At 50.2% G+C, this 27,035-nt stretch overlaps 1 protein-coding gene across 1 annotated transcript in view; it reads left to right on the forward strand.

Annotated features, from left to right (window-relative positions):
* The window catches only part of LOC138521754 (E3 ubiquitin-protein ligase TRIM39-like), a 219,762-nt gene that overhangs the window by 180,791 nt on the left and 11,936 nt on the right, over positions 1-27,035 (forward strand). The window contains exons 8-9 of the mRNA XM_069634812.1: positions 9,249-9,269; positions 9,365-9,391. Coding sequence (XP_069490913.1) covers positions 9,249-9,269; positions 9,365-9,391 — 48 coding nt within the window. The remainder of the gene's footprint in view (positions 1-9,248; positions 9,270-9,364; positions 9,392-27,035) is intronic.

Here is a 27,035-nt window from a genome sequence, read left to right on the forward strand (position 1 = left end):
CCAGCGCTCCGGTTCGGGGAAGAGCAAGTCCGAGACCCCGGGTAAGCTTCGGGAGAAGCCCCGTCCGATCACGGGAGAGGGGGAGCGAGGCGTCGCCCCTCCCCCTAAGGAGAAGGCCCAGGACGCACCTAAGGTGGTGAAGGCCCCTACCCAGCAGGCAAAGGCCTCTATCGAGGCGGTCGCGGCGACTCTGGCCAAGCCGGCAGAGACCCCGCCAGCGGAGACTGCCTCCGGGACTAGAGTTTCCCTGCCGCCAAGGAGGGAATCCTCTTTTCAGCCCATCGTCATGGCCCCCGTGATGGAAAAAGGGGGGGGGCACGGTAGCCTCCTCGAGCTCGGAGTCAGCCTCGCAGGGGGAACTGACTGAGATTCCTCACGACCTCAAAGTCCAATTCTAGAAGGTTCGATCCCGCAAGGAAGATCCTCGGGAGATAACCGAGGAAGACGACGATGGCGAGGAAGAGCAGCCTTCCCTTCCGGCGCAGCCGGAACCTAGGCCTCAGGATAGCTCAGCGGCCATTTTGTTTGCGATCCATTCCTTATGCTCTGAGATAAGGACCAGATTACCACGGCCCAGGCCGGAGGACCCGCAACCTGGCCCGTCGGGAAGTCCTCAGAACAATCGACGGAGGACCCAACCCTCTCCTCCGCTCGCCCCCGTAAGGCCTGCAGTTCCCTCCTCATCCTCCCACGAGTCGGGAGATGACGGTGCGGTGGGTGCGACGACGACGGAACGGGTCTCCCATCGCACGGGCCTCTCCGCCCGACGAGATTGGCTCATTCCACGCCATGATCGCCAGGGCGTCCGAATAGTTCCAGCTCTGCCCAGAGGAGCAGAAAAAGGAAGGTTTCCTCTATCAGCGCCGGGAGGCCAAGAGGAAGACTGTCATCGCGGTGCCTCTAATCGATGACATCTGGGAGGAGGGCCTGTCGGTACTCAAGAACCCCTCCACGGCACCAGCCAAACGGGACCGGTACGAGAAGAAGTACCGGGTCCCCGAGACCGCTCCCCTGTGCCTCAGGGCCCAGCCAACGCCAGACTCGGTCGTCTCGGCGGCGGCAAAGAAGAAAGCGGCGGGGTCAGGAGCCTCAACGTCTAATTCCGAGGGAAGGAAGTTGGACGCCATGGGGCGACGGATCATTTCGTCGGCGACGATCAAAGCGGCCAACGCCCTGGCGATCGTGGCCCGTTACGACAGGGAGCTCTGGTTTAAGCTGGCCCCCATATTGGACTTCCTATCGGACGACAAGAGGTCCGAGGCCCTGGAAATACTTCAGGAAGGCGAGGTGGCGTCGGACCATGCCATAACGGTGGCAACCGATATTGCCGATACCGGGTTCCGCCAGCTGGGCAACAGAGTTTGCCTACGACGACGGGGTTGGCTCCGGGCGACCGACTTCCGTCAGGACGTCCAGACCAGGGTGTTGGACATGCCGTTCGACAGCAGCAACTTGTTCGGGAAGGCGGTGGACGAATCCCTCCAAGCCATAAAGACGGACACGGAGACGGCCCGCGCCCTAGGAGCCCTTCAGCAACGACGGCCCTTTCGGAGCTCCGGAGGCAGACAGGGGGCCTCCAAGGGATCCGGCTGTGGCTCGTCCTACCGCCAGGCGGCAAGCTCCTCGTCTCAGGAGGCCTACAGGGGTCGCGGCAAGCAGGGAGCGCCTCGCCGCCGTCGGCAAGATGGCCAGGGTGGCAAGGCCACCACCTCCAAGCAGGACTGAACCGGCCGTGGCCTCGGGCCCCCACCGAAGCACCCCAGTGGGAGGCCGGCTGACGAAGTTCGTCGGCGTGTGGAAGTCCATCTCCACCGACCGTTGGGTTCTGGATACCCTGGCAAGAGGACACTCTATCGAATTCCTGAAGAAGTGCCCTCACGTTCCACCTGTGGCCAGGAAGGAAAATCACGCCCCGCAACTGCTGTTGGAAGTACGGGGGATGCTCAGGAAAGGCGCCATCGAGCTCGTCCCGAAGAGGCTCTGGGGCTCCGGGGTGCACTCAAGGTACTTCCTCGTCAGGAAGAAGACTGGCGGCTGGTGCCCCATCCTGGACCTTCGTCGTTTGAACAAATACATCGGGTCACAAAAGTTCAGGATGGTCACCCTCCAGCACGTGCTGGGACAGCTGGAGGAAGGCGACTTTCTATCGTCGCTGGACCTGGAGGATGCATACTTCCACGTTCCCATCCTCAAAAGTCACCGAAAGTTCCACAGGTTCGTCGTCCAGGGACGCCACTACCAATTCAGAGCACTGCCGTTCGGATTGAAGTCGGCCCCCAGGGTCTTTACCAAGTGCCTAGCACCTGTGGCGGCGCGGCTGCGCCTCAGGGGATTCACGTCTACCCCTACCTGGACGACTGGCTCATCCGCTCAAGGACGAGGGAACTCGCCGTCGAACACGCTGCGAGGACCGTCCAGCTACTCACAGACCTGGGATTCGCAATAAATTACCCAAAGTTCCACCTGGTGCTGTCGCAGGTGGCCCGGTTTCTGGGAGCAAAGCTCGATACAGTGAGGCACCTGGCGGCACCGTCGGAAGAACGGACGAAGACCATTCTGGGCAAAGTGCAGCGCCTGCTAGCCACGGATGTGGCCAGGGTGAGGTCCATCAAGTCCCTCCTGGGGATGATGTCTTCTTGCATCTACCTGGTGCGCCTCTGCATACTACGGATGCGCCCTCTTCAAGAATTTCTCGACGCCCGTTGGATGCAGGCGACGAGCACCTTCGAAGACAGGGTCCCCCTCAACGAGGTGTTCCGGCAGGCGATTCAGTGGTGGGGCGTTCGAGCGCACCTCACGGCGGGCAAGGACTTTCCTGGAGGGTTGGGGCGCCCACACCAGAGATCTCCACGCAAGAGGTCTCTGGTTCCCGGAGGAGAAGCTCCTGCACATCAACATCCTGGAACTCCGAGCCGTGTTCTGGGCTCTCAAATCGTTCCTCCCGTCGCTCAAGAGCAAGGTGGTGCGGATCTTCACGGACAACACCACGACAATGTTTTACATACGGAAGCAGGGGGGCACAGGATCCCCAGCCCTATCGAAGGAGGCACAGGATCTGTGGCACAGGCGGTCGCCCAGGGGATGTTCTTGGTTCCCTTCCACCTGGCAGGAGAAAGGAACACCATCGCCGACTCGCTCAGCAGGGAGCTGCGTGCGTGTCACGAGTGGTAGCTGCGCCAGGATCAGGTGGATCAACTCTTCCGACGATGGGGCAAACCCCAAATCGACCTGTTCGCAACAGCGACAAACTCAAAGTGCCAGAGGTTCGCCAGCAGGTTTCCCCAGCCGAGAAGCATGGGCGATGTGTTCTCGTTCCCCTGGGACGGCCTATACCTGTATGCGTTCCCTCCGTTGCCGTTGCTGCTTCGACTCATCAACCAGCTCAAGAGGTCCTGGTGCAGGATGATCCTCGTCGCACCGGCGTGGCCGAGGCAGATCTGGTTCCCGGATCTTCAGGACTTGTCAACGTCCCCACCCATTAAGCTGTCGGCGGACGCGGATCTTCTCTCCAGAGAAGGAGGCGCCATCTTCCACCACGACCCGGTGTCGCTGAACCAGCAGGCTTGGCTCCTGCAGCGCTAGAGGTTGGAGGGTACGATATACCGGCCGACTGCAGAGAGGTTCATGCAAAGGCCAGGGCGTCCTCGACTCTCAAATGCTACGGTCATAAGTGGAAGAGGTTCTCTATCTGGTGCCGAGCACAGAAGATCAACCCCCTAGGGATTACGGCCCCTCAAGTGCTGCCGTACGTGCTATCGCTGGCAAAGGCTGGGCTAGCCCATGCCTCCATTAAGATTCATCTGGCGGCGATCTCCAGATATACCAGAACCACAGGACGGACGTCCCTGTGGTCCCATCGACTGGTAAGAGTTTATGAAAGGACTGTTCCGGTCGTTCCCGCCGGTGAAGGCCCCGGCCCCCGGCGTGGGAACTTAAGGTGGTGCTGACCAGGCTCATGGGGCCCCCATTCGAGCCGATGAACTCCGCACCGATGAAGTTTGTGTCGTGGAAGACTGCATTCCTGGTGGCCATTACCTCCGCACGACGAGTGGGAGAGATCCAGGCCCTATCCTGCAAAGCACCGTACTTGACTTTCCATGCCTCGAGGGTGGTGCTTAGGACGCACCCCTACTTTATGCTGTCAAACTTCCATCTTAACGAGCCCCTGGTGTTACCTGTTTTCTTCCCGTCTCCTTCGTCGCCGGCCGAGAGGACTTTGCACGCGCTGGATGTGGCTAGAGCGCTGAAGTTCTACGTGGACCGCACGAAGAGTTTTCGGAGGACATCACAGCTGTTTCTGAACTTTGGACCTGTGAATCAAGGGAAGGCTCTCGAAGTCTTCTATTTCCAGATGGCTCTCCGGCTGCATCATGCACTGCCACCGGTTGGCTAACCGACCGCTGCCAGGCCGTCCGAGAGCCCATTCGACCAGAGCGATCGCTGCTACTACGGCGTTCCTATCTGGTGTGCCCCTGCTGGACATCTGCGGGGCTGCTACGTGGAGGTCGACGCACATCTTCACGAGATTCTACTCCGTCGATCGGGATTCCAGGGAGGAATCCAGCGTCGGCCAAGCAGTGCTGCGCAACCTGTTCGCTTAAGGTGAGCCTGGTGAGGAGGTAAGAGATGCTTCATGTTGAGTTGTTGTATTGCTTAATGTTGAGCCTTTTGCCACCTCCTGTGGTTGTGCATGTGTGTACTGCTATGTATTCTTATATTCATGAACATGTGAATCCATGCCAGACCCCATGCTGGAGAAGGAACAAGTTACTTACCTGTAACTGTTGTTCTCCAGCATGGGTCTGGCATGGATCCACATGCGAACCCTCCCGCCTACCCTTCTGCGGCTCTTCACTTGGTCATACTGCCACTTCACGTGCTACCAAATCTGAAGATGGCTGCCAGAGGCAGGGCTTAGGGAGATGGCAGTCATTGGCTGTGGTCAGTATGACGCAGAGATCAGCGATTGGTTACTACTACGAAAGACAGATCAGAAACGAAACTGATACTGATTTTTCTTTACCAAGGATTCCCAGCCTGACGGGGAATATTCATGAGCATGTGAATCCATGCTGGAGAACAACAGTTACAGGTAAGTAACTTGTTCCTTGTGGTAGAAATGTGTAGTTCAGGGCTTGGGCCTCCATATGGCACTGGGGGCATTAATGGAATGCCTGGGTGAATTCTCAGAACACCCACCTCCCTCTCGGGACCTTTCTTGTGCAAGGTACTAGGGTCTAATAATCCTCCTAGACGTTTCAGCACCTGCCAGCCAGCCAGCTCTGTTCTCCCAAGTTGGCTCTTGACGAGAGACCCTGTATTTTGTCCTGACTGGTTTATCAACCCTTTCCCCCCTGAAGAGTCCTAATCCAAAAACTCATTAGGGACGTCGACCTGTGCTGTCATTTATAGACCCATAGTCTCATTGGGAGTACTAGTGACTGTATTCTGGCGCATAGCTAGATGCGATTTGTTGAATGTAGGAAACTATATGATTATGGTTTCTGCTGGTCTCTGAATGGCAGAAGAAGCCACAATCTGCTCTAGACTGATAATTGAATGATCTCTGTGACGTATGGGCAAAAACCACATATGTTGTGTTTTGTATACTGCAACAATGAGCACTGTAGTAACTAAGTCATAGAGCGCCAATGCTAGTCCAGAGAGTTGCGTATTACACCACTGTTAGTGGTAGCCAGACCATGAGCTGCGAGAGGAAAGTGGCATACAATGGGGGAGTAAGGGGGGGGGGCTGTCAAACTGGGTAGAGGGGTTTATTTTATTGCAGATTTAACATTTTCACAGGCACGCCTGCAACCTAGCATGTATACACCCTTGTGGGCAATTTCTGGTACAGACTGGGAAGTACTAAGGTCCGTGAGTGTTTGTGTAATAGGCTAAAGATGTGCTCCAAATAATGGCCACCTCACAGCACTGAAGGAAATGGGAGAGAATAATTCAGGTTGAAAGCCAGCAATGTATTAAATAGTGTCCTTGAGTTTTTACCTAGGGAGTAGCATGGGATAGATTGAATGTTTCGGCCTGCAGTGATCTGGAGGCTGTCAAATGTTTCAATGGATGCACTCTCCTGGTTTTTTCACAGTCCAAATATTTCGCCTATCCTGCGAGTCTGCTATGTGTATCATTTTGGAGAGTATCACAGCACGGCACCATGCAACTTGAAAACCTCTTCTGGTGTGAGTACACACGATTTACAAATGGACCAGATGGAACTGGTGGATCAGTGCTACCTTCCCCCTACCCTGGCAGGCATCCAGCTAGGTTACGTCGCAAGGGAACTCTCTTCACAGAAGAAGCCTTGTGCTCATTACTGCCAGGGTTGGAAATAGAGAGGCGGAAACACATATCACTCATGAAGCACTAAGTGTATTTTAGAGATATTTGTGTAGTGTTTTAATTATCAATGGGGCTCTGGAGTCTAACGTTTTACTTACAGGGTGACCGTTGGGCTCCAACTGCCCTGCACCGCAACTTCTCCTAGCTGTAACAGTTCACCTTCCCTCCTTTGCAGCAGCTTCTTTCCTGGTTGTCGCCACTGAGCAGTTGCTGAAGAACCGCCACTGGTGACCTTTGACATGTCAGACGTCTGCTCTGGAATAAAGACCTGTAGCTCCAATCCTGTGATTCTTTTACTGAACATGGTGACCATCTAGTTTTTCCCACTACTGAAGGTTCTTGTACTGCAGACCTTAACTAAGAACCTTTCCATCCCCATGCAGCAGAATCGTGGTCCTACCGCTGCACTAGTTGGTGTCTACAGGCAACCAGAAATGATGCCCAACCCAAGACTCCGAAGTGTGTGCACACGCACATAAAAAAGGACTCCAAATTGTATAATGTAAAATGAACAGTGGCATGAGCTAACTGAATGAATACTGAGGGTTGTTGCATAGCAACGACACAGGTGTGTTCCCATGCAGATGGTGCAGATCTTAACTCGTGACTAACGTGCTCTTCCTAGCAAGGCAGATGCTCCATGATCAGCCTTTATGCCGATGCACTGCAGGCCCTCACCCTAAACAAGAACATGCTCCTCTGAAAACTGAATGGAGGCCACAAAATAGCAGTGCCCCCCCAGTTCACATGCTAGCAGTAAAAGTACCTGGCCTAAGACACCCAAGAACAAAAGTGTTGTCTTGCACATAAATGCAGCTAAACACTGACTGGTTCAAGGGGCAATTACTGAACACTCGTCAACTTCCCTGAGAGATGTTAACATTGACAAAAAGAAAATAATATGAAACAAAAGAGAAATATTTGCCCACAATCAGAAAATAACCGGCAAAGAAAATCTGATTAATATCAAAGCAGACCCATAACCACATTACAACATATTTGATCCGCTGTCCTGATTCCTTGAAAATCCCAAGAAACCCCATCCCTGGAAGAGGTGAAATTGTGAATTTGACACATGCTTGGAAGATAAAAACTGCTTTTTCTTCCCGCAGAGCAGTGTGTGCCGTTTTTCTCCATGCATTTGGTTCCGAAGTGCAGGAGATACTTAAGATCACAGCTCATACTGGATGAATGACTACCAAGGAGCAAGTTGCACACATGCAAGAGAGAAGTAACTGAGATTTGCTTCAAGAATGCTCAAACCAGGCTGAGAGGACTATTCAGTGATGTGCGTTAGGCTGCATGTGCGGAGTGGAACACTAGGCAATTTCTTTTGGAGAGGTGGGGGGGGCTCCTTTTGTGACTGAAAGTCTGCAAACCTCTACTATAATCCCTCAATATAGTAGAAATGGAAAGGGTCTCACCGAGAATCAACAGATTTGCAGCAAGATGTTTGGACAATCAATATATGGAAATGTAAAGTGAAAGTCCAGGCAATTTTAGAAATACACCCAAGCTGGGGGAGATTCGGAGCGAAGTACTAGCAATTATAAATATAATGTTGTATTTATGATTGCTGTGGTTTTCTTTTTAAGACTCCCGGGCTCCCCTGGCTCGGGTGACCTCGGGAGACTTAAAAAGAAAATCACTGCAATCATAAATACAACAATGTTGTATTTATAATTGCCTGGACTTTCACTTTACGTTTCCCAGGCTCCCCCAGCTCAGGGGAGAACACAAGCACAGGAGGCTCATTAATTTCACAAAATGGATGCCTCCTAGTGCTTTGAAATGTTTGAGTTTGAACCTCATGTGCTCAAAAGTTTTCATAGGAACGTTCTTAAATATTTTTTATATATATTTTTCATTATGGCCCATCTTTTGGGACAATAACATTTGTGAGTGAACTTCCCATTTAACTGCTATTTTCAAAGCTTTCTGTAAGCATTAATCCAGTTCCAGAGATGAGCTCCAATCTGGTCTAGCAGTTCTCTAAAACAATTTGTCGATTAGGGGGTCTGGACTAAGCTCTTTGCAGGATATCTGCTTTGAAATCATACACTGGTATGGTGGAAATGGGACAGGATATGGATAAGAGGCAATTATTACTCACTGAACTCTAATCTGTAGTCCCCTTTCCGTTGTAAAACCCTCTCCTTAACCTTGGTAAATTTTGGCTGGCTCTCAATCTCCCAAGTATGAAGGCAGGCGGACTAGGAGTATCGTAATCACTTGGTTAAGTAGCTGGTTCTTTATTTTCATTTTTTTGCAAGTTCCTTTGTAATCTTTCATTAATATCAAGGAAAGTAAGGACATGTTTCTACTGTAGTGACACTTAAGATTGCTTTCCTCTATCCATCAGTTCAATAAAAAGGGCCATATTTAGCACTGCATGTTAAACTGGCAGGATAACGTAGGAGGGGGTCATGCAGGTACTCCTGTCCCACCTGCCAACGACATTCCATTAACATGATAGAAAAAGGTCCTGTGGACCAGGAGTACCGGAGTTACTACTGAACAGTAATTTGTACTTTTAGTTTATTTGACCTTGGTGCAGCTTCCTCCTTTAAATGTCTTAATGTTGGTACACTGAGCAGACCAGGTGGTTTTCTAGGCCTTATGGTGGTAAAGAGCAGTGCTATTGAGGGCTGAAACGCACCTTTTGGGTAATTGCCTTTGTAATATTTTATACAGATTGCACGAGCAACTATTGAACATGAACCATTGCTCTTTTGGGGAGAAGTGGTTTCACTCAGCAGGGTGGATTGGTACAGCTGAGTGCAGGAATAATTAACATTTGTTAAGTTATTTTAATGGATATTTGTATAGCACCTGTGAAAAGGGTTTCTTGTAAATGTGTCACATTGTTTTTTTCCCCCCTTCTTTTGTAGATACCTTCCCCATAGAGCTTGGTAAGTTTGGAATGTTTATTAAGTTTATTTGATCCTTTCTTGCTGTTCTTTGTTATTGTTTTCCTGACTCCTTTGTCTTGTTTGCTTGATTTCAGAGTGGAGACGTGCCCGCAGCTATGCAGGTAAATAAAACCCACCCTCTTGGGCATTTCTCTTTTTACCATTTTCCAAAGGCTTTCCTTGATATTTCCCAAATAGTCAAATCTTCTGCGACCAGCATGTTAAGGCAGCATTGCGCACTGGTAACAGGCACACAAAGCGCTTTTGATGAGCATTGTGTCCGATTTTGACAAGATTTGTGTATAATTTTGCCCTTCCTCCTTCCTTTGGGAAATTTCGAATGCCAGTGCACAGATGATTGTTAGGGGACTTGATAAGGCTCCCACCGTACTCCCATAAGGACTGTCCCAACAAACCTGGTGGTTATCTCGGCATAGTTCATCCAAAGAAACTTGGACACTGAAATCATTGTGGTTGCACCTAAGTTTTAGTGGCATCCCGTCCTTTGGGTGAAAACCCTTGATAAAGAAGCTGCTTTTTCATCTGCCCCAAAGATGGCCACCTCAAACAATCATACAGCACTTTATCACTTGGGCCCAATTGTATATTATTGGTTGTGAACAAATATCAGTATTTTGGTTTGGTAGGATAGTTGCAATGAGGAAACAAGTGCAACATAGAATAGGTGCTGTATTCATTTTGTAGGATATACTGGTGACCAACACAGGATTGGCCCCAACCTATTTGGACTCCCAACTAAACCCTACCCTTAATGTGGAACAGGAGACTGCAAGGGATAACGTGTGGTGGGGTCTGGCCCCAAATGACAGTGGTCCTCTAAAGCCGCTGGACCCACGCTCCACCCCTGTGACAGTTCAGTGTCAGTTCGGACTATCTGCTACACTCTCCACAACTCAAGGGTAAAGGGCTAGTGGATAAAATATTAAACCAGATATTCTTCTAGGTTGCAGAGATCTGCAAGAGAAACATGGAATATGCATGGAAGCCTCACAAACAGCCTACAGGCTAAGGGGGGGGGGTCTCTAAAATTGTGTGGTGCAGTGCTTTGTCTGCTTCCTTAGTTCAACTTAGACCTTCACTATAGGATGCATTATGAACATCTGTAGATGGCCATCCTAACTAATTATTCCAAAATGTTAAATGTATTTGTACCGCGCACCGTCACCAACGGAATTGGTCCCCAGGCGCTCTGGCGGATCTGCAAACAATAAGGTGGGGTGGGATAGTAAGGTGAAGAGGGAGCAGGATAGTGAGAAGAGTGGTGTTCTGTTGGCAGCTTCAACTCGGTATACACCGGGTGTTGAGCTTTGGTGCAGGTATTGGATCAGCGTCAGTCCACGTGTGCTGTTGCTCCGGCTTATGTGTTGTTGCAGTGTTGTGAAGTGCGTGCGGCTTGTGGTGCGAGAGATGGTTTTGAGTTTTTGGGTGAGATAGGTATGCAGAGTTTGAGGTTATATTGGTTAGTGGGTTACCTGACTTTAGCCTGCTAACATTCAGTTTTGTCTTTGGCCTTCACAATCCTGTCTAGATGCGGCGCCGGCTGGTGTTCAGTTCTAAGCGTGGCACATGTTAACATTCAAGTTTCATCTAGGCGCGGGCATGCTTTCCTTCAATCAAAGTCCTATCTAGATGCAGCCCAGGCTAATGTTCAGACTTCTCTCTAAGTGTGGACAAGCCAATATTCACAATTCCATCTACATGCGATGCAGGCTAATGTTCACAATTCCACCTATGTGCGACGCAGGCTAATGTTCAGGATTCCATCTAAGTGTGGACATGCTAATATTATGGCACTCTGTTATTGGGAGGTAAGATAGAGTGGCAGTGGTTTTCTGGAGCCGAGTAATTGCTCTGCTCCCCACCCATGCCACACTCCGTTTATGTTGGTGTCTGTTAGCTGCTGGCTTCCTTGGCATCACCTCTGGACACCTGCAGACACATCTTGGAGCCGCCAATGTTGGAGCCGCCCTTGTCCTTGGGGCCCTTAGCCACGGGGGCTGCCGGGCAGAGGGCTGCCCTGGGGATTTCAGGTTTGTCCATCAGGTAGCCAATCACAGGGGGAGGGTGGGCAGGAACGGGAGGCGGGAGGGACCGACAATCAGGAAATGGGTGTGGGGACGGAGAGGGAGGCAGCGAGGCTAACCAGGGACAGGGGGACCACGGATTCCGCCACAGGCAGGTGTAAGAGGCACAATTACCTGCCGACCGCGCTCACGGGCTCCAAGCTGAAAATGTCTAAAATTTAAAACTGAATCGCTTATTGCTGATTCTAAAGGGGGGATGACCGAGTCAATATGGCCTCATTTAATCAGTGTCCAAGCCTTGAATAACATGCTGCAAGTTTTGATAAAATGCATTAACGTTATTGTTTAGAGACCCTTCTTTGAACGGGGAATGTTTGATTTGTCTGCTGAAGATTTTAATTCCCTTCAGGAATGTGCATGCCAGCCTGTATTGTTGTAATTATCACTTTGTTAGTATCTCTCTCAGGAGCTTTTCAGTTCTCCAGCATGGGGTCCGGCATGGATTCACATGCTCATGAATATTCCCCGTCGTCAGGCTGGGAATCCTCGGTAAAGAAAAAATCAGTATCAGTTTCGTTTCTGATCTGTCTTTCTTAGTAGTAACCAATCACTGATCTCTGGGTCATACTGCCCCCAGCCAATGACTGCCCTCTCCCTAAGCCCCTCCCCCGGCAGCCATCCTCAGATTTTTACCGCACGTTCAAGTGTTGGGAGTCCTCGTGCTTTAACTCTCGAGCTTTTACTGCATTTTTGCGCTTTTTCAGGAGAATTTTCTAATTTTTTCGGTTTATCGATCCTCAAGCTCCACCGTTTCTATTTCCGATAACGGGGACCCGTTTCGGAATTCTTCTATGCCCCTCATTGGTGAAGTTTTCGTCGAGTTACGCTTCTTGGAGGATTCCAGAAGATCTGTGGCCTACCTCAATGGACATGGCCCAGGACAAGGGAAGCGCAACGCCCAGATCCAAGCTGTTCAGGAGCTGCCCAGGATGCGGATTGCAAAATGTTTTCAAGGAGGACGAGCATTCGAGATGTCTCTACTGCCTTCATGAGGACAAGACGCACGTGGAGAAGGACTGTGCGTTCTGCAAGAACCTGTCAGAACGGACCAAGCAAGATCGTCGTTCCCGCCTCGCCGCCTGGCTGGAGAAGGGCACAGCAGGTGAGAAGGCAAAGAAAAAGTCTGAGCGGTCTTCTACGTCCTGTGAGGGGGGCCCAACAGAAGGCCAAGCACTGCAAGTCCGCGGGCACCAGGAGTGCCGAAATGTCGGGCTCCTCGGCTGCCAGGCAGGGCGCGACCTCCCCGGCACGATCAACCACGAGCCAGTGCTCTGGTTCGGGGAAGAGGAAGTCCGAGAACCCAGGTAAGCTTCTGGAGAGGCCCCAGTCGATCTCGAAGGGAGCCGAGGGGGAGCGAGGCGATGAACCTCCACCCAAAGCAAAGGTCCAGGACGCACCTAAGGTGGTGAGGGCCTTGATCCAACCGGCAAAGGCCTCTATCGAGGTTGTCGCAGCGGCCCTGGCGAAGCCGGCAGGCTACGCCAGTGGAGGCGGTCTCGGCCCAGAGTTTCCCTGCCACCGCAGAGGGAATCCTCTTTCCAGACCATCGTTAAGACCCCTGTGGAAAAAGTGGGGGGGGGCGGTGGCCATTACAGACTCAGATTCAGCCTCCGAGGAGGATCCGGTGGAAACCGTGAAAGGCCTCAACGAGAGGTTCGTAGGCCTCAACGAGAGGTTCGAGATGGTTTGATCCCAGGGGAAGGTTCCCGCTGATGTGATCGAAGATGGCGACAATGAGGGCCCAGTGGAGCAGCCATCCCATCCGTCGCAGCCATTACCCGAGCCCCAGGATAGCTCGGCGGCCATTTTGTTGGCGATCCAATCCTTATGTACTGAGATAAGGACAAGGTTATACCGGACCCCGACGGAGGATCCAGGACCGTCCGGAAGCCCTCCGAACAAGCGGAGGAGAGTCCACCCCGCCCTTCATGCCCGCGAGGCCTGTGGACCCCTCACCCCCCTCGCCGGATCCTCGGGAGGATACGGCGACGGGTACAGTGACGGGGACGGAGGCCGACAGCAGCGATGATACAACGGACATCCCGTCATGGCGCCCCGCCCCCACCCCTCGGGCCTCTCCGCCTGACGAAATTGGCTTTTTCCATGCCATGATAGCCAGGGCATCCGAGCTCTTCCAGCTCTGCCCTGAGGAACAGAAAAAGGAAGGTTTTCTTTACCAACGACGAGAGGTCAAGAGAAAGACGGTCCTCGCGGTGCCGTTGCTCGGCGACATCTGGGACCAGGGGCTGGCTATCCTGAAGAACCCTTCCACGACACCCGCCAAAAGGGACAGGTACGAGAACAAGTACCGGGTCCCCGCTGCTGCCCCCTTGTGCCTCAGGGCCCAGCCCACGCCGGACTCTGTCGTCTCGGCAGCGGGCAAGAAGAAAGCAGCAGGTGCGGCGGCTTCCACTTCCCCGCCGGACAGCGAGGGCAAGAAGTTGGACTCCATGGGACGACGAGTCATCTCGTCGGCGGCGGTGACGATTAAGGCGGCCAATGCCTTAGCGATTGTGGCCCGACAGGGAGCTTTGGTTCAAGGTGGCTCCTCTGCTAGACTACCTACCGGACGACAAGAGGGCAGAGGCCCTACAGATTCTGCAGGAAGGCGAGGTGGCGTCGGATCACGCCATAACGGTGGCAACGGACATTGCTGATACCGGATTTCGCCAACTGGGCAACAGGGTTTGCCTCCGACGGCGAGGATGGCTCAAGGCGACGGATTTTCGCCAGGACGTCCAGACCAGAGTGTTGGACGTGCCGTTTCTACGGCAACAACCTGTTTGGAAAGATGGTGGATGAGTCCCTCCAGGCCATCAAGACAGACATGGAAACAGCCCGAGCCCTAGGAGTCCTTCAGGAACGGCGGCCCTTTCGGAGCTCCGGAGGCAGACAGGGAGCCTCCAAGGGATCCAGCGGTGGCTCTTCTACTTACCGCCAGGCGGCTCGCTCCTCGTCCCAGGAGGCCTACAGAGGCCGCGGCAAGCAAGGAGGTTCTTGCCGTTGTCGGCAAGGAGGTCAAGGCGGCAAGGCCTCTTCCAAGCAGGACTGAACCCGTCATAGCGTCGGGACCCCACTGAAGCACCCCGGTGGGAGGCCGGCTGACTAGGTTTGTCAGCGTGTGGGAGTCCATCTCCACCAACCGTTGGGTGCTGGACACCCTGGCCTGCGGACACTCGCTAGAATTTCAAAAGAAGCATCCTCGCATTCCTCCCGTGGCCAGGAAGGAGAATCGCGTCACTCAACTGCTGTTGGAGGTAAGGGCGATGCTCAAGAAAGGTGCCATCGAGCTCTTCCCCAAGAGGCTCCGGGGCTCCGGATTATACTCAAGATACTTCCTCGTCAGAAAGAAGACAGGCGGTTGGCGCCCCATCCTGAACCTTGCGTCGGTTGAACAAGTACATCAAGGCACAGAAATTCAGGATGGTCACCCTCCAGCACGTGCTGGGACAGCTGGAGGAGGGCAACTTCCTATCGTCACTGGACCTGGAGGATGCTTACTTCCACATCCCCATTCTAAAAGGACACAAAGTTCCTCAAATTCGTAGTCCAGGGGCGTCACTACCAATTCAGAGCCCTGCCGTTCGGATTAAAGTCGGCACCCAGGGTGTTCACCAAGTGCCTCGCACCTATGGCGGTGCGGTTGCGCCTGCAAGGAATCCACGTCTACCCCTACCTGGATGACTGGCTAATCCGTACAAGGTCAAGAGAACTCGCCGTCGAACACACAGTGAGGACCGTCCGCCTGCTCACAGAGCTGGGATTCGCCATCAACTACCCCAAATCCCATCAGGTCCCGTCACAGGTGGCACTGTTTCTGGGAGCGAAGCTCGATACGGTGAAGCAATTGGCATCTCCGTCGGAAGAAAGGACGAAGGCCATTTTGGGCAAGGTGCAGCGCCTCTTAGCCACGGATGTGGCCAGAGTGAGGTCCATCAAGTCCCTCCTCGGGATGGTGTCCTCATGCATCTACCTTGTGCCCCTTTGCAGACTTCGGATGCGTCTGGTGGAGGGATGGGGGGCCCACACTGGAGATCTCCACGCAAGAGGCCTCTGGTTCCCGGAGGAGAGGTCTCTCCACATCAACATCCTGGAGCTACGAGCCGTGTTCTGGGCGCTCAAATCGTTCTTTCCGTCCCTTAAGGACAAAGTGGTGAGGATCTTCACTGACAACACCACCACGATGTTCTACATCCGGAAGCAGGGAGGCACCAGATCCCCAGCCCTATCCAAGGAGGCCCAGGATCTGTGGCATTGGGCCGTCGCCCAGGGGATGTTTCTGGTTCCCTTCCACCTGGCAGGAATAAAAAACACCATCGCCGACTCACTCAGCAGGGAGCTGCGCTCGTGCCACGAGTGGGAACTACGCCAGGACCAGGTGGATCGACACTTTCATTGATGGGGCAAACCCCAGATCGACCTGTTTGCGACGGCGACGAACTTCAAGTGCCAGAGGTTCGCCAGCAGGTTCACACAGCCGAGGAGCATGGGCAATGCTTTCTCGTTCCCTTGGGACGGCCTGTTCCTGTACGCGTTCCCTCCGTTGCCGTTGCTGCTCCGTCTCATCAACCAGCTCAAGAGGTCCAGGTGCAGGATGATCTGGTCGCACCGGCGTGGCTGAGACATCTGGTTCCCGGACTTTCTGGACTTGTCAACGTCCCCATCAACCTGGCGACGGACGCGGATCTTCTCTCCAGAGAAGGAGGCGCCATTCTTCATCACTGAACTTGCAGGCTTGGCTCCTGCAGCACTAGAGTTTGGAGGATACAATATCCCGGCTGACTGCAGAGAGGTTCTTGCAAAAGCCAGGGCGTCCTCAACTCTCAAATGCTATGGACGTAAATGGAAGAGGTTCTCTGTCTGGTGCCGTGCACAGAAGATTAACCCTCTGCGGATTACGGCCCCTCAAGTATTGCCGTACCTACTGTCGCTGGCCAAAGCTGGACTGGCTCACGCCTCCAACAAGATACATCTGGTGGCCATCTCCCTATACACCAGAACTACAGGACGGGCGTCCTTGTGGTCTCATCGCCTGGTGAAGGAATTTATGAAGGGACTATTCCGATCGTTTCCACCTGTGAAGGCCCCTACACCGGCGTGGGAGCTCAACGTGGTGCTGACCAGGCTCATGGGGGGGGGACCCCATTCGAGCCTATGCATTCGGCGCCGTTGAAGTTCCTGTCGTGGAAGACAGCATTTCTCGTGGCCATCACCTCCGCACGACGAGTGGGAGAGATCCAGGCCCTATCTTGCAAGCCTCCATACTTGACTTTTCACGACACGAGGGTGGTGCTGAGGATGCACCCGTCCTTTATGCCCAAGGTGCCGTCGGACTTCCACCTCAACGAGCCCTTGGTGTTGCCAGTTTTCTTCCTGTCGCCTTCGACTCCGGCCGAGAGGACTTTGCACTGACTGGATGTGGCAAGAGCGCTGAAGTTCTACGTGGACCGCACAAAGAGTTTTCGGAAGACATCACAGCTGTTTGTGAACTTTGGACCTGTGAATCAAGGGAAGGCTCTCTCGAAGGCTTCCATTTCCAGATGGCTCTCCGGCTGCATCATGCACTGTCACCGGTTGGCAAACCGACCGCTGCCCGGCTGTCCGAGAGCCCATTTGACCAGAGCGATCGCTGCTACCACGGCGTTCCTGTCTGGTGTGCCCCTGCTGGACATCTGCAGGGCTGCTACGTGGAGTTCGACGCACACCTTCACAAGATTCTACTGCGTCGATCGGGACTCCAGGGAGGAGTCCAGGGTCGGCCAAGCAGTGCTGCGCAACCTGTTCGCTTAAGGTGAGCCTGGTGAGGAGGTAAGAGATGCTTAATGTTGAGTTGTTGTATTGCTTAATGTTGAGCCTGTTGCCACCTCCCGTGGTTGTGCATGTGTATACTGCTATGTATTCTTCTATTCATGAGCATGTGAATCCATGCCAGACCCCATGCTGGAGAAGGAACAAGTTACTTACCTGTAACTGTTGTTCTCTGGCATGGATTCACATGCGAACCCTCCCTCATTCCCCTCTGCGGCTCTTCACTTGGTCATACTGCCACTTTACTTACTACCAAATCTGAGGATGGCGGCCCGGGGAGGGGCTTAGGGAGAGGGCAGTCATTGGCTGGGGGCAGTATGACCCAGAGATCAGTGATTGGTTACTACTAAGAAAGACAGATCAGAAACGAAACTGATACTGATTTTTTCTTTACCGAGGATTCCCAGCCTGACGACGGGGAATATTCATGAGCATGTGAATCCATGCCAGACCCATGCTGGAGAACAACAGTTACAGGGAAGTAACTTGTTCTTTTCAAGTCGTACTGTCTCACTATGTACTTGCTAGCTGCATGAAAGGAACACTTCTAGTGAATTGTGTATTCATATCCTGCTTTGCAGTCTGAGAAATACACAGAGGGCACTATGGACCATCAAACAGATGTCCCTTGATGGTTACCATTCCCACATACGGACGTGATGTAGATTGTATAAAGAGCACACACTGCACCCGTGGCCTCTGTTCAGTTTTTTCTGCATGCACAGCACGCTCTCGGAACGGTTCGACTCACCTCAGCAAATCTCTCGACTAAAGTCTTAATTCTTTTTGTTAAAAAGCTTCACCATGTCTATACCAAAAACAGGCTTTAAGATAGCTGCAGACTGTGGCTCGAAGATATCGATCACTGATCCGCCCAGGATCTGTCTCTGGTACCTTTGCGGAGAACACAGTTGAGTGCGGCTCCTCCAATTGATGACCAGCAAGGCCCTGAAGGAGAGAAGATACTCACCCTAGGTCTATCAGTTTCCAAGTCTCTGTATTCCACACCTCTGAAGGGGAAATCTTCCAGAGGTAGAAGTGCCACTGCAGACAAGTCTGCAGAAAGGGCCACAAATGTTCGGCGTTCAAAATGGTCACGATCCATGATCGATTCCCATCACTCTTCCTCTTTGTCAACCTAAAAGAAGTCACCAGACAAGCATTGGGTACGATTTCTCAATAGGTCCGCTTCTGAGGCCGATCATAGCACGCCTCCATCCCTCAGCCTCTCCCTCAGACCTTAATTCCTTCCCTCACTTATGTCAAAAGTCTGTGTGCGAGCAGTGTGTCTGGTAGAGAACTGGTGGACAGACCGCTGTGCTTTTTGCTGCCTGAAAACTGCTGCCTGAGCATTTTCCGCAGTCCGCTTTCTACTGCTACTGAAGGATTCCTGTTTGCATCTACATATACACCGCGCATGCGCGGAGCGCTGTGCAGTGTGCGAGCAGTGTGTCTGCTGTCCGGAGTCGGGAGAAGCGGTAAGCGGGTCTCACCCCCTTTCTTTTCTGCTTCCCCCCTTTCTGCGGAAACAAACCAGTCCTGTATGAACATTTCATCCACACATCCTAAAATAAACTGCCCAGGGTGTACAATTAAGCATCCCAACGACACTTCCCTCTCACCCCAGATTCAGTGCCTCCAAATTCTGGCATCCGAGTTTTCTGGACCTACTGATATCAACATGGCGCCGCCCACTCCGTCCGAGGCAATCCTCGAGAAACGTTGCTTGCGAAGTAACACACTTCTAAATGAATCCGGGGGAGAAGGTTTCTTGCCGTCTTCATCCCAGACTCCCCCTGCTCTTCAACCGGAACTGATTCTGATAGTGGGAGATTACTCAAAGAACAAGTCGGCGCTAAAATCGTTAGCAGAATGCCCGCCATCCACTTTCACATCTTGTACTAAACCAGGAGACGGTCACGAAAAAGGACAAGTGCCGGTTTGTGGAGGGGACCTGTTGGTCCAGGAAAATCCGCTGGCCCATAGTGAGGCCATGGTTCCTGACGGCAAAGAACCAAAACAAATAGCCAGCAAGCCTACGGAGCCAACGGTGCGAGGGAGACCGCAAACAAAACTTCAAACCCCCACCTGTTCCACCGTATCGACAAGGGGACTCGCGCCTGAGGCTGTTGGAGGACGGCATCGGTGGGGGCCTGAACGGATGGGGGCAGAAAATGTGCCCCTCACAACAGAAGATGCCCTATTACACCATAAACTACCACAAAACCTCCCGATTGTGGGAAATGGGGTCGAGGACAGGCAGGATCAGGCTTCCACCCAATTGAAGGTCCAAACCACAGCCTTGATCCATAGAAATATCAACCCATCTAGGGGAAATCAGGTGCCGCATTTTTCAACTGAGTGCCCTATCAGAATTGCCTCAAGCGATTCTCTGACATCTGATCAAGAAGAGCACTCCATAATATACGACCCAAGGAGTTCTGTTGATGAAGTTTTGGAAACAAGCCGCACCGAAAAAGATAAGCTCCTAGACCTCATACCAGCGCCACCAGAGAAAGTAAATTAGGATCAGAAAACCGAAAACTCGGCACAGGCAGGCACCTTCAAGGACTCAAATCCTAAACTGAGGACTGATTCTACAAAGGCCCAGAGTGACTGCCATCGAACTGAAGATGAGGCCTTTGATCTCGTATCAAAGGAAACAAATTTAAAAGGAACGACAAAAGTAAAATCCACACCAAATAAATTATTTACAAAAAAACAAAGAAAAGTGGGACCCAAAATTCAAGGGAGTGCAAAGTGCCTCCCAACTCCTCTGATATTTTCCTCCCTAAAAGAATACTTCCTAAAGCAACATAAAAGGAAATTGGACCATGATTCAGAGCTTTCCGATGCAGAGATTTTGGAGGCAGTTCAAGACCCCCTCCCCGCAAATAAAGCGAGAAAAACTGATTTATTTTATCCCAGGCTGGACCCAAAATCTAAATCGCCACTCCAAAAGTTAACGATCATTGAAGGCATTTCTAAAATACCAGTCCAGGCCCTTCGCGCAGAGACGCCTTCATATCCCTCGGCTCTTTCAAGCCCTCGGAGAACCAGTGAGCTGCCAACCAGCAACGAAGTAGAAAAAACATCAGTGGTACCCCTGATTCAGGGAGTAGCAAGTCCTCTACTCCCAACTACTCCGATAGGTGATCGGATATTCACAAAATCCGTAGCTGGACATACAGAAGACAGAAATGCATGGACAAGAGTGCATACACAAGAATCTTCACGCCTCTACAAAGTGTGTCAAGCAGAAGAAAGTCACCCACAAGACTCATCGCTATCCTTAGAAGAAGTCAAGACAGAATCTCTGTCCATAGTGGCGACAAGGATGTGCATACTCCGGTCAAAAGTAGAAGACTCAGTGAAATATCAGCGTCTCCTCAAAAGGAGTCTCCTTGCAAAAAGGCTGACCTGTTACAAATGTCAACATTCACAATTGCCCTAAATCCTTTTGCAAAACTGAGTCCATCAATGAAGCACTCAAAGACAATACCACTGTCATCTACAATGCTGGCAAAATTGACCTTCATTGAAGGCTTTAACAGCCCTGGACTCAAACTACTAAATCACAGGCGTCTCTGGAGGCAAAAATTGCCAAACTGGAAGACCAGCTTATGGAAAGGCATCAAGTCGCCCAAGTTTCTTCATTATCAATCTCTACTGCGACTCAACTAGTGAAGGGCCACCGCTAAAAGATTTGGCCCCAATCTTCGCAAAAAGTTTGTCACATCACCCGTCCGTTACATCAGAACCTAGGCCCTTAAAAGAGCGAACAGGGCGGGAATCGCACCAGATCAAATCAGCAAAAACACTCAATCAACAAATACAAATTTGATGAGGTTGTGTCGACAACCTCATCAAACCAAACAAAAGAAAAGTCTTCCCAACCATTGTTGGTCCCAGGCGCGGAACAAATGGAAAGAAAAAAGAGGATAAAATAAGGGTGACTGAATGTGTACGATCTACTTTACCTGTTAAACCAGATCAGACCTTGGCTCATTCACCCAAAACGATTGAGGAATTTCAGGAAAACAGTGACTTAATGAATCTATTTCAACATTATGACAATATAGAAGAATCCCGAATTACAATAATATCACCCCAACCAGATGACAAACCACTACCAGTAGTCTCAAATAAAAGCTCATCACTGACCGGCATCGAAGAAGAAGGTGCCAAAGAGGCTTCTAAACTGAGGCTCCGGCGGGATGAGGTCGTTGGGGGTTCCACAGATGACAAAAGAAATCACAAAGTGAGTCCCTTTGGGCAAAGACATAGTCGGACTTTCATTACAGAAAACAAGTGACCATCGATCAGACGCCCAGAAGCCATCGAGGCATGCAGACGAATTGCGATTGCCTAAAGGACCCAAGAAACTGGAAGAAAAACTCACAGGAACCACAATCTTTAAACTCGAACAAATTTCGTCCAAAGAAGGTTACATGGTCCTGAATAGAAAAACGATTCTCAAAACCCTAGCAAAAATTAGCAAGTTACTACACCTGACAACCAACGATTTTGTGTTGGTAGAGCCATACCATCGGGACCACAGAGCAAAAGCATTCATTCACATAAGAAATAAAGCTCTAGCAGAAATCCCTATGCAAGTGTCAAAAGATCTACACAAATTAGGATTCAACTTGTTCCCATTACCAAAATCCACACATAAGCAACCATATCAAGAAACTCTGAGGAGGGCTTCTCCGGCAAGGTCCCACTACATTTCAAGAACAGAAGCTCTTTATAACCAAAATCGATGGCAAGATACCCCGAGGAGAAGAATTACCTGGCATCAGTCTTTGAAGAATGGACCGGAAGACTCTTATAGGAGAAAAGAAGATCTCAACTCTGAGTGCTCATCACATCTTGAAAGCTCCGGCCGGAGCACCCGTCAGAGTAATCATCATAAAACTAAACAGAGTCTAAAGGACAAACTATACGACAGACAAATGTGAGGAACATAATCAAAACCAAATGTTTCAGAAGAAGGCGAAAGTCTCAGAGGGACCATGGAAGTGGCTGGCGGATACGTTTGGACGAAGCCAAAAGAAATAGCAGTTAACATGAAGCCCCCCAGAGCTTCTTATGTCGAGTGGATTTGGCCTCAAAATCGGCCAAAAAAGATCTGGTAATGGCATCATGGAATACAAGAGGCTTACAAACACCTGACCCGCCCGAATGATGTAAATTTGGGGAGCTTCGATATCCTGTGTTTACAGGAAACTTGCTTAATAGAGCTACTGACATTAGATGGATTCACAATTGAACTCTCTCCTGCTTGCAGGTCACTAATGGGAAGACCTTCCTCGGGCCTCCTAACTGCCATTCGCATAGGTCGGGGATTACACCAAAAACCAAAATCATAGAAGCCTATGACATGCTTGGCACTCTAACTTCATGGCAGCGCCACGACCCAGTCCAGGATACATGGATCACCTCAGACCTGGCGATAGTAAACCTTTATTGGAATCCGGAGAGAACATCATCGAAAGAATTTTGCAAATCCGTGGCCGAAGCCATTGATACCATCAATGTGGACCTTGAAATTGACAATATCATCTGCAGAGACTTAAATGTAAGGTGCAAAACAGAGATAACATCTGAAAAAGCATTACTGACTCGCCCCCTGGCAGATGAGAGGTTTGGCGTGGTCAAAGCTTATGAAATCAAGACATTTTTATAATGCAGCAACGTTGCAAGACTCCAAACCTCAGATTCCAACGTGGGAAAGGGATGAATCCTTTGCCACTCTAGATTACATTTTCGTAACTGAAGGTCTGATCCCTCTCATTTCTCAAGTACTGAAAACGCTAGAAAGTGATCATAACATGCTACAACTGTCCTGATGCGTACAGGCCCCGTAAAGGCTTTTATACGCATCGACAGTGGAATCACACAAGCAACAAACCCGACTTCGCCTCACTGCAGAGAACATAAGATCAATAAAGGACAGGTTAAGCACGGATCCTGAGTTCAGAACATCTAGCCCAGTCATCAAGAGACCAGACTATACTCCCCTACTGTTGCCACATAGTGTGTGCTTTTCGGGCACCAAGGGCAAACAACCTGTACACAACCATACTTACAATCGGATGGTGGTGATCAAGAGACGTGAAACAAGAAACCTGAACATTTTTGCAATCAGGCACCAAACAGCTGATGCCTGGTCCGCTTACCAAAAGGGAGCATACCACTACAAATCATGGATAAACATCATGCTGCGAGCCTATATCAAAAGGACGCTGAAGCCATGCAGAAGTCCCTCGTTTCAAAAAATACAAGAGACTTCTGGAACTTATTGAAAGCTACAAATGGGTGAAGGACTCGCCCCCCCTCCCCTTTTTCTAACACAGTCTCGGAACAAAACTGGGTGTCGTATTTCAGTGTCCTTTTTCAGCCGCCCTCAATATCAGTAGACATGAAAATCCAGCAGCCCAGTGAACAATGGATCCCCTTGACAGATGTGGAAGACATTTTAAGAACAATAGTGAAACTGAAATCTTCAAGAGCTCCTGGCCCGGTCTGACCAACATAGACCTTAAAAAACATCCGGAAGAATGAGCTGCAGTTATAATTGAACTTTTTAATCACTGCCACAAAGCCAAACACATCCCTGCATCCTGGACAGAGGCGGTATTGGTCCCTACTTTTAAAAAAGGGTGTAGAGAAAGTCTGTCCAACTACAGGCCAATTGCCTTGTTGGACATTTTGGGAAAAATATTCGCGACTTTGCTGCTCTCGCATTTCCAAAAGTGGGCTAAAGATTCTCCCGCAGCAGACATCTTCCAGACAGGTTTCCAAAAGGGTACAGGGACGGTGATCAACATCTTAATCCTTAACATCATAAAGGCAAGAGTGAAATCTGGTGCCCCGAAAGTCCATTTGGCTTTGGTCGACCACTCGAAGTCCTTTGACATGGTGGATCGCGACAAACTTTGGGCAAAATTAAGAACCTGGAAATGCCCGACTCCAATATTGGATCCAATTATGGCCCTTCACACAAAAACTACTATGCGTGTCCGTTTGAGCCAGCAGGGCCACCTTTCAAACATAATCTGCACGAAACGTGTGGTCAAGCAAGGTTGCCCCCCTGACCCGGCGCTGTTTGCCTTCATTGGAGATTTTCAGTACACTGAAAAGAAAATGTTAATTCCCCCCAAACGTGGGACTGTCAAATGTTTCCAGGTTATGGTAAGCCGATGACCTGATCCTGATGGACCAGACAAAAGTAGGTCTGCAACGTCAACTAGTAAACCTCTCTGCCTACATGGAAAATAACAACTTGGAAATTAACATTCAGAAAACAAAAATTCTTCTCTTCACAAAATCGACAGTTGACCACACAACCTCGCCGGCTTCGTTCCTTGAATACACCAAACTGGAAGTGGTGAAAGAATATAAATATCTTGGGGTGTGGATCGACAATTCCCTGAAAGAAAACGCCATCACGAAGACCACGTAGGAAAAAACAAGAAATCTGACAGCACAACTAAAAGCAGTGGATACAAAATTTGGAAAGTTTTAGTTGACGCCAGCTCTACAATTCTACAAGTCTAAAATAGTTCCAGCACCTACTATATGGAATGAGTGCCAACCTAACCCTATCTCAAGATCTGTGGGTAAAGCTTGAAGGTTTTGTGCGGAAGGCGGTGCTGGGTCTGCCAAAGTCAGCCCCTATGGCGGCTATTCGACGGGACTTAGGTCTGATGTCTCTGCTATCAATAGTCGATCAAGGCGCGCTGCAACTATTTAGAAAAATACTGTTGCCGGACTCCCTGCCCATCTTCCAGGTGGTAGCAGAAGAAATGCGATGAGGGGGGTGCAAACCTCTAAATGATTGGGTAAAGAAATTAAGACAAAGTGGGAGAGAGAGCCTGGACGGAAGAACACTTAATCTCAAATCCAGGCAGAGTGAAAGAGAAAATAGAGCAGCAAGATTGGATTTTGACCAATGAAAAAATCCTGTCTTACAAACTACTCAAAGATCTCCCGCAGTAAACCAAAAACACCACTAAAATTTTGTGAAAAATGTCCTGAGAAAGAACTGAGAAGAACATTTGAGTGCTCGGTTAAATACCTTACACACAAGAGAAATTTTGGCCATTAGATCGCAATCTACAATATCCTCCTGTCGTTTATGTAAAAACCCAGATCAGCTTGAAACAGTGAGACACCTCCTGACATCTTGTCCAGAAATGTCTAAAGAAAGAGAGGCGTACTTGGGACCACTATTATCTCATCCATCAGTACTAAGTGAAGAAACGGGTTGGTGTTGGCTAATTGCTGGTGACTCAGCTAGATGGTCGAGGGCCGCAGCAAAACTCTTGGATATTGCATTGAAACGAGCCAACCTAGTAAACGTAAACGTCTAACGGATATTGATCAGTCTTATGCCAAGATTGCTCAAAAGACTTTTGAAAGAAAACCAGTCGATAGTGGTGTCCTAAGTACTCTCGTTAGAATTTTTGTATCAAAAACAGCAAAAGACTTTGCAAAAATCTTTTATTGATTAAAAACAAATAAAAGTGTATCCCTTGCAGATTTTTGACCTCACTACTCTTCAATATTTCTCTTGTTACACCTACTTTTTCTTCTTTTAAGCATGCCATAATTCTTCCTATTCTGAAAAAGCCTTCCCTAGATCCTTCGTCCAATTTCACTTCTTCCTTTTCTTTCTAAGATGGGTGGACGTCTTGTTTATTCTCAGGTTTCTGTTTTTGTTACTGATAATGCTATTCCTCGTTTCCAGCCAGGTTCACGACCTCCCCATTCCACGGAAACTGTGCTTCTTTTGGTCTGTGACACTTCTCTCCGCTCGCTATTCTCAACCCTCTTCTTATTTTACTGGGCTTGTCGGCTGCTTTTGATTTTGGATCATACTCTGCTTTTAACTTCTGTCTCTTCTTTTGGCTTTTCTGGTTCACTTATCTTGGTTTTCGTATCTATCTAATCGAACATACTCAGTTACTTGCACTGGGACCTCTTCTAATACTTAAACTCTTCTTCACAGTGTTCCCCAGGGCTCTGTTATTGGACCTTTCCTCTTTTTCTTTTATACTTCCCCTTAGGTGGATATTATTTCATCCTTTTGGGATCATTTGTATGCGGATGATACCCAACTCTTTCTTGCTCTTCTTTCACGTCAATCTTGATCCTTGCCTTTCAGCCATCAAAGCTTGGATGTCTGATCACCTTCTTTTTCTGAAGTTCTTTTTCCCTGCTAACATTCTTCCTCCTCCTTTCACTCCCCCTCCTGTTTCTTTCCTACTTTCTTTTCTTCCTATTGCTGACTCTGCTCGCAATCTTGATCTCCATCTCGAAACTGATCTAACCATTTCTAACCCTATCTTCATTACATCTCGCTCCTGTCGTTATATCCTTTTCAATATTTGGAAAGCTTGTCCTTTTCTTAAGTTTAATGCCACTAAACCTCTGATTTCTTCCCTAATTCTCCAGCATGGGGTCTGGCATGGATTCACATGCTCATGAATATTCTGTGTCCGGCTGGGAATCCTCTTTGTCGACTAAGTCAACAATGTCCGCTGCAGCTCTGAAAGAGTGCGGGTCCAGGAAAGAAGTGGTTGGCCGCTTCATGGGTTTCCTTGCCACCAAGGCCAGGCACGGCTGCAGAGATGGCTGCAAAGGAGCCAGGGCCAGGAAAAGACCAGGTGGCTACCCCAACCCAGCAACCTCCTCAGAGGGAGAGGGGGAAACAGTCGCACCTGTGGAACCTCTCAGGTACGTGGATCAGCAGGCTACTTTGGATAGGCCGGAGCAGATCTACTTGAGTGCCGACGAGGGAGAGAATGATTTGCACGATGGGTGCGGCTCAGATCACAAAGGG

Source organism: Ambystoma mexicanum, chromosome 13, assembly GCF_040938575.1.
Source record: "Ambystoma mexicanum isolate Mex_15411 chromosome 13, UKY_AmexF1_1, whole genome shotgun sequence".
In the NCBI taxonomy this organism is placed as follows: Eukaryota; Metazoa; Chordata; class Amphibia; order Caudata; family Ambystomatidae; genus Ambystoma; species Ambystoma mexicanum.